Below are 12,292 nucleotides of genomic sequence, written 5' to 3' on the forward strand. Positions count from 1 at the left end.
ACCCTCTGGGCTGGAAAAGACCTTTCAGATCACTGGGTCCAACCGTTACCCCAGCGCTGCCAGGTGACCACTGAGCCGTGTCCCTGAGCACCAGGTCTACCCGGGTTTGAAATCCCCCCAGGGCTGGGAGTCCAGCACTGCCCGGGGCAGCCTGTGCCAGGGCCTGACAGCCCTTTGGGGAAGAGCTTTTCCCTGATGTCCAGTCTAAATCTCCCCTGAATGTTCCGTGGCAGCTGTAATTAACAATGCTCTCACTAAAACACAATCTACTTACATTAATTAACATCCACCCAACATTAATTTACATCAGTCACCTGTTTGCTGTCAGCACCTCGTGCATCTTTTTTAAAGCACACTCACCAGCTACTTCCCTGAGTTCTCAAGCAAGCAGAGCTACAACAGGCCCCACTCTCCCCTGAATGTTCCGTGGCAGCTGTAATTAACAATGCTCTCACTAAAACACAATCTACTTACATTAATTAACATCCACCCAACATTAATTTACATCAGTCACCTGTTTGCTGTCAGCACCTCGTGCATCTTTTTTAAAGCACACTCACCAGCTACTTCCCTGAGTTCTCAAGCAAGCAGAGCTACAACAGGCCCCACACCAAAGGAACAAGGCAGGCAGCAGAGTGCTCGGCAGACATGGAAACCCCCCAGAGGGCTCTCACAACCAAACACGCTAAATCAGACCCTTCGGCCCCATGGAACTGGCAAGAGGGAGCGGAGTGGCACGGGGCAGCACAGGTCCTCCAGCTCACATGGCCACCTCAGCCACCGCCGCTGCCTCTGGAGGTCACAGAGTGGGTCCCTGCAAGGGCACAGTTCCAGCGCAGGTAGGAGTTTGATTGTCAAACCAAACCCAGCCTTTTCTTCCCCTTGCTACCAAACACAATGCATATTATTACAAGGATAGTAAACAAACAAAACGTAAGACTAACCTGTGCTTAAGCCTGAGCAAAGTCATAAAAATTAGTCCTGTTTCAGTTCTGTATTATTCATTAATAGGCTGAAAATGTTCCAGCTAGTCCACACTCCCTGTAGCTAACGTACACCCGAAACCACGCCAGCAGGACTAGTTACCTTTCTTAACAGAGCAACCATTTCTTTTGACCACGCAGATGAGTACTGGACGCTCACAGTACTGAAGAGCTGAATTAAAGACTCCACGGGGTTGTTGGAGTGGATGTCGTACGGTCTCTGGAGGTGAAAAAACCAGAAAGATGAGAAGAAATTTCCTGCCCTCTCTGCAGGCAATCGCAAAGTGTGTTCTTGGCCTCGGACCGTCCAGGCGACCTACCCAGCCCCGCAGCAGCTCGTAAGCCATGATTCCCAGCGACCACCAATCCACCTCGAAGGAGTAGCCTGTCCCGCCACTCAGGAAGGAATGGAAAATCTCCGGGGCTGAACAGAAAGGACAAAACACAACAGGTCAGTCGTTTCTATTTTGGTGTTTCGTGTCAGTGAGTATGAAAACCTGACGGTTATTTTTATGTACCACTGCCCAAGGGGAGGCTCTGCCGGCCAGGGCAAGCAGCAGCGGCTTCGCTATTAGCTCCGTTAGCAGCAGCCTCGTTAGCAGCATGAGGAGCAGCAGCAGCATTAGCAGCGTTAGGAGCAGCAGCATGGTTAGCAGCACGCCTGCCCACACTGGGCAGGTGGGATCTCAGGCCCCCAAGAGGAAGAACCCTCCCAACCAAGGGACAGCAGAAGCCCAGGGCCCACGGGGAGGCACCGAGGCCACACTGGTAGAGGGCAGGACAGGATGGGGAGGACGTGCTGAGAAGGATTTATTCACTCGGGCAGTTTCACTTTTCAAACGATCAGGCTGCGCTGAACGGCTTGGGCGCATGCATTAACGTGCTCAATTAATTCAGTGCCCTTGTCTCAGGCAGGGGCTGTCAGCAGCACGCGGTGAGCGCTCTCGAAATGTAAAAAATGCAGACATAAGGAACGGCTATCAGTTCTTACCCATGTATGGCTTTGTTCCAGCTAATGCGGTTGCTCTTTCGCCGTCCCTAATTATTGTTGCAATATTAAAATCTGTTAAATGTGCATGACCTTAAATAAAGACACATTTTAAGAAGGAATTAATCGCAGTGCAGAACAGCGGCAATGCAGAGTCAGAATAACATTTATCTCATAAGCTTCTGCCCTCACACAGCCTCGCACACGTGCAGGCAGGTCTGGGTCAGACCCCACCGAACGGCTGGAACAGATCCCAAAGCTTTCCTAGGATCTCAGGCTAGCTAAATGATTAAATGGCAGCTACTTTGTGTCTTGATTTTACATCACCTTCTAAAACTAGAACTGCTTTTGAGGAAAGCCACTGGACCTCATGTAGCCCAAAGTCCTTGGGCTAAAACCGTGCTGCCACTCTGTACAGACCACAGCAAATGTGGCCGTGTCAGTAGACTGAAATCGTAACAAAACCTCCCAAACCCTGAGGCTGCACAAAAAGATCATTAACATATTTGAAAAAGCACTGGGACACCTCCTCTCAGTTTCTACTTTCCCTGTCATCAGGACCGAAAGTTAAAATTCAGGTAAGGTCATTATTTTCGAGCACTTGCCCTTCTGGAGGCTGCTTTCTGCTCTCCACAACAGCAGTTGTGGAAGCGGTGTGTAAATCACACACTGCCTGTCTGGTGAAGTCTTCCCTTACATCTCCTTTTTCCCATTTGCATTTGGTCTTTATACTCTGTGCTATTTTCTAATAACCTTCCATGCAAGTGTAAAGTTTTGGTTTTAATGAGACTTTGTGGTAAGACCTGGGTGGTTTGGAGCCTGCTGTCCTGAGAAATCGTCTTCATTTTGCAACATCTGCTCCTGGAACAGAGGTCGTTATAGGATCTCCTGCCACTGAGACACCACTACCAACAGATGCTCTCATAAACGTTCCTGAAGTCACCTCCTGGCTCAGGCCAGCTCCTGTCCCCCAAAAAACATCAAAACTATCCTAAAAGTGCAGATCACTCTCTCCAAACCTCGTCGAAGTCAGTTGTTGGGCTCTGTGCCCTTCCACGACGCCCAGTACCAGCGAGAGAGGAGGCTGAGTGCAGGCGAAGCAAGGGGGTAGGAGGAGAGGGGCTGCCCTGGGGGTCTTCCCTGGGGTTAGTTACACCACACAGCTACGCTCGACCAAGCACCCGGCACTCCGAAGGAGCGGTGCTTCCCCCACGCTCCTCCCAGACAGACACACAGCACTCAAGACTGCAGACAACCTGTCTCTCGAGCGAAGGAGCCAGGCAAAGCAAGGCAGAGACCCTACCTTGCTCATCGAGGAGGATGTTGTCCGGTTTTACATCTCTGGGAAAAGAAGCAAGGTCATAGCAAGGTGAAATCTCAATCAGGTCAAGGACACAACTCAACAACAAGAAAATCTGCAACTTTTTCATCGATCAAAAATTAGGAACAAATAAAACAAAAATACCCCAACATGAGACAAGTCCCTTTACGAGGGGCTAGAAAAACGCTTCTCCTGGGCAACTGGAAAAGTGGGAGCATTGGACTTGTTCAGGGATCATTTCCAAGGAAAATTAATAACAGTGGGGCTATTTCTGGGAAGGTCTTGGTCGTTTGCAACCTGCCCCTGAAGGCGCCTTCAGCCCCAGCACAGTGCCAGCCTCCTCCGTGGGACAGGGCAGCAGGACCAGCAGCTGGAGGGGGCCCAGGACCGGCACCAGCAGCGCAGGTTTGTGCCCACAGCTCCCCGACTCCACAAGCAAACCCCCCCCCTGGCCGGGCACGGGCAGCTCCTGCCCGCCAGGAGGGACCGTGTGGTCACCTGTGGATGATGTGCTGGCTGCGCAGGTAGTCGAGAGCCAGCGCCATCTCACAGATGTAGAGCTTGACCGTTTCTTCCGTAAACTGAACGTTCTGCTGCAGGTGATAGCGCAGGTCGCCACCGAGAAGCAAGTCCACCACCATGAACATGTCCTCCTCGTCCTGGAAGGAGTACCTGCAGGACCGGTGGCGCGTCAGAGGAGTCACAAGGTCAAGCTGGATTTTTTCCCTCCCCTCACTACGTGAAACCTGCCAAGAGCCCCGTGCCCAGCGCCCACGGGCACCTTTCTGACCACGCCAGCGCTGCCCTCCTGGTTTCTCACCTCCTGCTCCCCCAAGCAAGGCCTTCTCTGAAGAGGTGGGGACCCCAATGACCCAGCCCCATCACCTCCCCAGCGCCACCCCGGGACCCCGCAGCGGGCAGGGCTGCAGGCAGGGCTCGGGGCTTTGAGAGCCAGTTGCTTCGAAGAAACTGCATTTTCAATCATGAACAATCTGATAAACTCACTTAAAATAGCTCTGCCTATCCTAAAAATGGCTAATTTAACCACGAAAAAAAACAGAAAAAGAGACTTTTATTTACTGTGGAGTAAAACGCCTCTCTAAATCTGCAGTGGATCCCACGGGAGACTGACAGCAGTGAGGATACACTACAAAACAACGTTCAATTGTTATATTTGGTGACTATTTCCAAAGAAAGAGTATGTGGGATTGTATAATACTTATGAATCATACACTTCTGCTCTCCTCTTAAATGTGGGTTTATTCTAAAAGTATGAGCTGAAAGGGAAAAATTCACCGAGAGAGCAAGTTCGCTCAACAATTTCATCCTTGCAGGGCTCAGAGATGGCGCAGGACCAGCTTGTGTCGTGCTGGTCAGTCATGGGGGAAGAGGATGAATTTTGTCATCCCTGCCCCATGTCAGGGGCCCCTTCGTGACGGGGGAAGGCAGAGAGAGGAGGGAGCACCCAGCAGCAGGATCCAGGAGAGGGTCACGGGGCTGAGGACTGCTCAGGACTCATCCCAAACTAACCAGTGATCTTATTTCTAAAACTTGTAAATTAATTTTTTGTGCAAAATTTGATAATGATATATCTGAGTTCTAAAGGAATATATTTTTTTTTGGCAGGTGAACATGTTGCAAATCACTTTTTGCTCTTAGTCATTCTCCAGCAAAACGCCACGCGCATGATAATCTCATAACTTTTTTCCGGCAACAGATCACTAAAAATAGTTACATTTCAAATTGCTCAATACTAACTTGAGAGAGCGTGCGCTGGCAAAAACTAAACTCATTACTGGGTAATGTTTTAGTGTCTGACTGAAAAAAAGAAAAATCTCCTCAAATCGAGCTGAAATCTCACAAATAGCTCCAGCCTGTAATGCTTTTGTCAGCGTCCTGCCTGGCTCCAACCAAACACGCCGTGCAGTGTGTCTCCTTGGCTTCCCCACCGCACACCGACCCCCCCGGCACCCCTCCGCGCTCGCCTGCGGAGCCGCCTGCGCAGCCCCCCCGGGGACACGATAGCTCTGACCCCCACTAGCTCCCCGAGACGTTTTAAAACGTTTGATGCTGTGACACCTGGATTTCTTCTCCGCTACGTTTCCTGAACGTGTTCCGCGTTCCCACAGCCCTCTCTGGGTCCCACGCGCGGTCGGGAGGCCGCGGCTCTGCGGGGACCAGAGGGCAGAGGCTGCTCACCAGAGGTTCACCAGGAAGACGTGCTCGATCTCCTGCAGGATCTCCAGCTCGCGGAACACATTGCGGACCTCATCCCTCTCGATGCACTGCTGCTTGTTCATGTACTTCATGGCATACATCTTCTCAGTGTCTCTCTTCTGCACGATACACACCTAAAGGGCCACAGAAGGGGAAGAGAAAGAGAAATTTAGTAAAATGTCCCGTACGCTCATCTCTGCTCCCTGCCTGCGGACGGACACTGGCTCCAGGCAATCGTGGGGCTGCTCTCCCAGCCTGGACCCCATCCTGCTCACACCCACCAGCACTTCGGTTGGAATGTGTTGCGTACACAGCTGTGCTCTGAAAGGTCAAAATAATCCCCTCTGCTCTAGCAGAAAGAGATTAGGATGCACATTTGTTATCAACAGCCACCACCACGCCCCCAGAAACGTGGCAGTGCCCTGGCCTGGCAAAACCCCGGCCCTGCCGACACGGGCTTCCAGCCAGCACCACCTCTGGCGTGCCTCCCTCCCTTCTTCTGACGCCAACGACACCTTAACTACCAAGGTAACTATTTTAAAAAAGAGCTAATTAGTTATCGAGGTAACTATTTTTAAATGAACTGATGAAATTTCTACATCTGGTATAATTACGTCTTGCCCCCTTCTAATTACCAGACAAGCTCATGATTACAAAGCGACGGATTTATTTTCTCCAAGGAATGAGTAATGTGGCATTTCGGTCGGGCAGCCTGGCGGGAGGCTGACCTGGGGGCAGCTCCTCAGGGAGCAGGTCACATTCACACAGCGCCCGAGCAAGTGTTCTGTGGACGGCAGAAACCACCGCGGACAGACGGGAACCGCCAAGCTCTCCCACTCCTATAAAATATCTCCATTACCAACCATTTGTGAGTGCCAACAGTGCACAACATAATATCATCAAGGACACGCTGCAGCAAGAAGGTGACAGGATAATAGGTGGTTATCATTAGCCTGATAAAAACACCCCAATTAGCGATGCACGGTGAAATTATGGGGATAATTTTGCAGTCATCATTACAACAACGGTACCAACGGGAAACCACGTATTGAAATAACTGCACACACACCTCACAGCTCACGCTAAAGGCTCGCTTCTCGGGCAGCTTGACCCCAGCCACCTTCTTGGAACTGAACAACATTCTTTGCTGGTGGCAGTTTATTTTGCATTATGGTTAGAAGCTCGTTAATTTCTAATTTATTTTTATTTCTTTTTAGGTCGTGACTTGCAGTATCTTGAACAGGGCTTGCATTTTATATTTGTCATTTGCTTCTCGTTTCTCTGCAGGGAAAATGGAAACCTAGTATAACGAACGAGAGAACGATGAAAACTTCTTGTACTCTGTAATCACAATAAATGGCTTTCTGAAATGGCACAGCATCACCTACATACAAAGCAAGACCGGTTTTAGGAGCTTTGGGGATTTTTTGCTTGCTGTTCCCAGAAAAGAACACCAATGTGGGCGTCACTGGTGATGTTCTTCCTCCAGCCCAGCCCTTGGACGCTGGTGTCTCGCCGTGCTCCAGCTGTACCGTGTAGTTACCACAGCCACTAACAGGTTACAACCACATTAATACAGCCTTACACAAGCCACACCAAGGTTGAGATCGGTGCTGGTGCTGCCCCGGCCAGGCTCGACCACTTGGTCCCCCTGGCATGGGCAGGAACCCTTCGTAAAGCGCCCCGGTTACAGAAATGCAGAGCGTCCTCTCTGCAGAAAATCAGTGCCCCAGCACGTCTCATCTCTTTTGTGCTTCTCCGTTCACACATCTCCTCCCGGGGAAGGAATAAACATCTACCTGGTAACAAGTCAGAGCAGTTTTTTGAATTAAATTCAATCCCTTTCTAAGTAGATCTACAATGCGAAGCGAGGCAAGAAAGCAGAAAGAAGAGACTACTTTGTCCTCGTTCTGCATAACACGGCCCCTCGCCGCACAAAGGAAATTTTCAGTGGTTAAATAGAGCCATTAGAAAAAATTGTATGTAGTGCTGCCAGTTTTGTGAAGCAGAAGGCAGGCATCAGCTGGTAGTGTATTGCTCAAGACATGGCACATAAAAGATTTAGCAGAGTCCCAGATACCCTGAACATTCAGCTGCTGCCAAATGGTTTGTATACAGCTGCCTTTGCTTTTATTGCATTAAGGGCATAAAGGGTTTGGAGCTTGCATTTGCGATTCAGGACACGAGATGTGCATTTAACGACTCCCAGCCACATCTCGCTCTATGGGGTCCCCGGCAACGACAACGCCTGTACTGTCACCACCGCCCCAGCCTCTCACCTGAATCTGGGACAGTCTTCACGCAGCAGCCCCAGCCATCTCATTAATTCACAGGGGACTAACGAGGACCATGGACCTAGGGGATATCGAAAGCAGCAGGAAAACTGACTCTTGGCTTGGAAATATCTTTCCTTCAGGTAAGAGCTATCACTAAAAACTGCAGCAGGTGAACAGAAGTGTTGCTGCAAAGCCCTCCCTGCGGCTTCCCACTGCCAGAACACCTCACTCTCTGCTGAGCTGACAGTAAACCCGTCCATTTAAACCATCCTGATAATCAATGAGAGAGAGATAAGGGGGTGAGAATGGATGAAAATCCAAGGGAAGGGAAGGAAGCCCCTACATCCGAGCTGCACCGAGCACCAGCAATGCTCCCACGGGGCAAACGGGCTCCGCACGCACACGCAGCCCAGCTTCCAAAGCTCACCTGCCTCTCCTGTAGCATCTGAAAATCAAAGGGACCAGCTTTAATTTGAGAAGAACAACCCAGCAGCAGCCTGTGGGGCAGGAACAGCCAGCATGGCTCTCAGCTGCTGTCCTGGGGTCAGCTTGGTGGGCGCTGTTCTCACCAGCTTCCAGCTGAGATGGGGAAAACATTAAGGATTTCAAATATAAGACCACAATTTCAGGCTTAGAAACCAAACCAACATAACAAAAAATAATACTGGGACTAAATAAGTAGAACGTTATCTGAGGGACCTACACTTCTGATCAGTTCATCTTCTACTACCATGACTGCATCGTGTGGGGAAGCACCAGGGCCTTCAGCTGGCAGCAGCACAGGCACTATTTAGTCTCTCACACAAAACCTGACTTTAGGATAAAGCTTCAGGATAAAGCTTATTCTGTAGGATTAAAGCACTCTCCGACACACCATGGACCAAGCACCAAAAGCAGAAACAAAGTCCATAACCTGCCAGGAATTATTTGGCTTAATCCTCAGTATCATTCATTGAGCCGTTGCTTAGAAGCGTTATTTCTATTTCGGTGTAAGTCAGCACAGAAATAGCTGGGATTTGGGTCTTTTCTGGTGTCCAGGGGACTCAGGCATTATGTCCTTCTTGGAATTATTTTTTGTTCTTGCAAATTTAGGATACTTTCCCCTATCGCCTATATTTTTGCTGCTCTGTACATTTTTCAGTCCAACTTGCTCTCACTTAGGCAGGCTTTGCCTTTTCTCCTTTAGAAATCCAGTAACTTTTTTTCTGCTGATTCCAAAGGAATCCAGCGGGCTGAAATGCCCACTCGGATGAAAGGTCATCTAATCATTTAATAGCATGTCCTGGCTTATCTCAAACTAATTATAAAGGAGCAGCACAATTTGTCTGGTCTCAGACAAAAGCAAGTAGTTTGCATTCTAGGCAGGATCTGCAGAGCTGATAAATACTTGAGATTGCTTGATCTCAGCCACACAAAGATTATTTTTTGCCTTCTGCAAACGCAGATGTCATCTCAAATTAAGGCACCCGCGACCCCATCCTCTGCAGGGCGCTACTGTCACAGCCGACGCAAATACCCACAGCTGGGCTCAAGGATCCTCCTTTTGCTCCCAAGCGGTGAGCAGTAGGTTTTCTTCTTGCACCTCCCGTGACTTCTACCTTCGAAAAACGAGACAAACGTGCGGTAAATCCTTACAGACACGGACGCTCTATTGACTTTGGCTCAGAGCCATCAGGAAGTTCCAGTGTACAAAGCTGGACCTCACTTGGTTTGTTTTCAGAGTGGAGTCAAGGCTGAGCATTAGCGAGCACCACGCACCAACATCAAACACCTTAACGCTACACGATAGTGAACCACAGCCGAACACTGCTCTAGCTTACAAAAATGCTTATTTGCAGTGGTTGCACCTTGCCCACATATATCGATTTCTCCTCTAGCTTCTGCTGACTTCCTCTGGCTGTTCATGTCTGGACTCCCGATGTATAAAACCTACAGAACTCCAGTCAGATATTGAACCGGTTAGAGTACGTCTCTGTATTCCCCTTTCCCCAGAGATGCACTCGTAAGTGGTCATTCTGGGAACGGCTGTGACTCAGGACGATGCATCGATCCGTCTGGCAGAGCTTATTTGATCCCAGCAGCGCTCTCCAACCATTAATCACCTGGAGAAGCAGTCTTCAGCTCTCAAAAACAAGCCAATCCCGACGAAGTCATGAGGAGCTATCATGAACAAGAGCACAACCAGCATCTGCCCCGAAGCTTTTACCTGGCAAAGGAAAAAACAGTCACCTCCGACACCAGCCGCCTCCTGGCACTGCCTCAGCCCAAGAAAGGCAGTGTGGAGGACATGAAATACTGGGCAAAACCCTGGCCCAGCCCACAGCACCTCTGTGCCAGGATGTCCCAGCACTGGGTCCCACTGAGACACAGGCTGGAACAGGTCCAGTCCATGCCTGCACCCTCAGCAGGACTCATTCTCCCCTCTTGGGCTGCCAGCACCAAATCCTTTCCTATTTTCCCCAATATCTACATGGCTACCATTTCACTTGCAAGGTTGAAACTTGAAATGTGAAGCATAAGCACAAAATCGCCCATGGCACCCAGAAGCATCAAGAGGCTTTGGGACTGCGTGGGGAAAAGGCTCTGCTACAGGGAGAGCACGGCAGCAGCCTCAGGAAGGATGCCGAGGAAATAGGAGATTTGCATCCTCCGGAGCAGGAGGAGCTCAGCTCTTCCTTCTGAAGGACCAGAAGCCGTGAGAAGGCACTTAGCGTGATGCATGAACAGCTCGAGGGTTTTTCTGAGAACTGAGCTCAGTTTCAATCACTAAATGTTACAGCAGAAATGGGGAGAAAAGAAAAAGAACTGGCAATTTGTGATAGAGCCAGGTAAGCACGTGCTTACAGCTGGACTCTCAGGGAACACGGGGGTTACACACCAGTCACTCCAGTATGGGTGGAAGCCTCCTGCAGGTGCTCGGGTTTGAGACTTGGAAGACAGGCTGCAAAAGCAGGGACAGCCAGCTCCTCCTTGCAGAGGAGAGCGAGAAGCTCGTGGTTAGGTTACTGGTTTCTTGCAAACCAGCATGAGTTTGTTGAGCAAACAGAGACGGCAAAGCAGGTAAGAAGGGTTCACTGTAAGGTACGGCGGAGCAGCTGGAGGGAGATTACTGTCACACAGCCGTCAGCGCAGAGCTGGAGCGGACTCCACCTGGAGACTAACACCACCGGGACCTCCCTGCTTCATCATCTGAGAGCGGTGCCGTACCAGGAGCTGCTGCCAGAACCTTGCCAATTACATAAAAAGAATAAAAATCAATTCTCAGCTGCTGTCAGGGAAGTAGCAAACAGGGATCATGCTCTTCTGAAGAGAAAGGGAAGGCACCTGATGGGCCACGGTACCAGGGTAGCACAGGATGCAGTATCGGTTACCCTGTCATCTGAAAGCAATCTTCGCATGCCTCTGTGTTATGAGGACACTGATGGTAACTGAAATACAGTCTTTGACCGGTAATTAACATCTGTGTAACACTTGTAATTAAAAAGATAATATTAACTTCTTCTATAGTTCTCATAAATATCCAGAATAAAACCAGCTAATCATTTTTTTTTCTTTTTTTAGGCATAGCCAAGATAGCGGAGCTTAAAGCTGCCTCCTAGGCGTGCTTGCATGGACATAATTAAAATATCGGGGATTCATTAAGCACATGAACCACAGTGAGCAGCTGGAGGAAGCTCTGCTGGAAGCACCCACCTGCCTTCCACAGGCCTGGCCATACTCTTGTGTCAGGTCCCTTCCCAAGTCCTCTCTGTCTGGCCAGAGGGCCACCAGCGACGGGGAGTGGCCTGTGCCAGAAGCCATCCCCTGCCTTCCCTTGGGCACGCTCCCTTCCTCACAGTCTCCTTTGATCCCTACAATTACCCAGCTGGTTCCCAGCTACTGCCCTGTGACAACCCACAGAAAACAGCACCTCCTACAAAGCCACAAAAGCACGCGAGGTGCGGGCACTACCAGGCGGGAACGGCCGACAGCCTCCGCTGAAAATCCCCTCAAATTTATCAAACCACACTTCCCTCTCTAAAGCGCTCTCCAACAGGCAACACTCGTGTTGGCTCTGACAGAAGACAAGGGCTGGCAGCCAGGTCCTGCGCCTGTGACAGCACTGCCCGGCTCTGCAGCCGTTCTCCCCTCCAACCGTTCTCCCCGCCAACACCCAGAAAGGAGCAAACAGGGCAGGACAGACAGACAGACAGACAGACACACGTGGTCTCTCGAGCACGACTGGAAGCGCAGCTTAGGGCAGCGCAAAGCTGTGTGCCTTGGGCAGGACGAATCATGAACAAAAACTAAACTGATCTGATGCACAGGGTGCTAAAATCAGATGATCTGAGAGGAAACGGCTGGAGAGCGCAGGAACCTCCGCCCCGGAGCAGCTGCCCTCCAAGCACAGGCCTGGCAGAGGCCCCCACACCTCACGGATGCTGTCCCTTGAAGGTGCTCCCCCTCTGTGGCTGCTGGCCCAGAGCTCTGCTCCGGGGGCACAAGAGGCTGGAAACGCTGACGGCAG

At 50.4% G+C, this 12,292-nt stretch overlaps 1 protein-coding gene across 1 annotated transcript in view; it reads right to left on the minus strand.

Moving 5' to 3' along the window:
- STK32C (serine/threonine kinase 32C) overlaps nt 1–12,292 on the minus strand; it is a 17,338-nt gene that overhangs the window by 3,134 nt on the left and 1,912 nt on the right. Inside the window, exons 2-7 of the mRNA XM_009871874.1 lie at nt 5,492–5,643; nt 3,791–3,964; nt 3,275–3,312; nt 1,975–2,064; nt 1,304–1,407; nt 1,087–1,203 (exon numbers count right to left, since the gene is read on the minus strand). Coding sequence (XP_009870176.1) covers nt 1,087–1,203; nt 1,304–1,407; nt 1,975–2,064; nt 3,275–3,312; nt 3,791–3,964; nt 5,492–5,643 — 675 coding nt within the window. The remainder of the gene's footprint in view (nt 1–1,086; nt 1,204–1,303; nt 1,408–1,974; nt 2,065–3,274; nt 3,313–3,790; nt 3,965–5,491; nt 5,644–12,292) is intronic.

Source organism: Apaloderma vittatum, unplaced genomic scaffold, assembly GCF_000703405.1.
Source record: "Apaloderma vittatum isolate BGI_N311 unplaced genomic scaffold, ASM70340v1 scaffold32470, whole genome shotgun sequence".
Taxonomy (NCBI): domain Eukaryota; kingdom Metazoa; phylum Chordata; class Aves; order Trogoniformes; family Trogonidae; genus Apaloderma; species Apaloderma vittatum.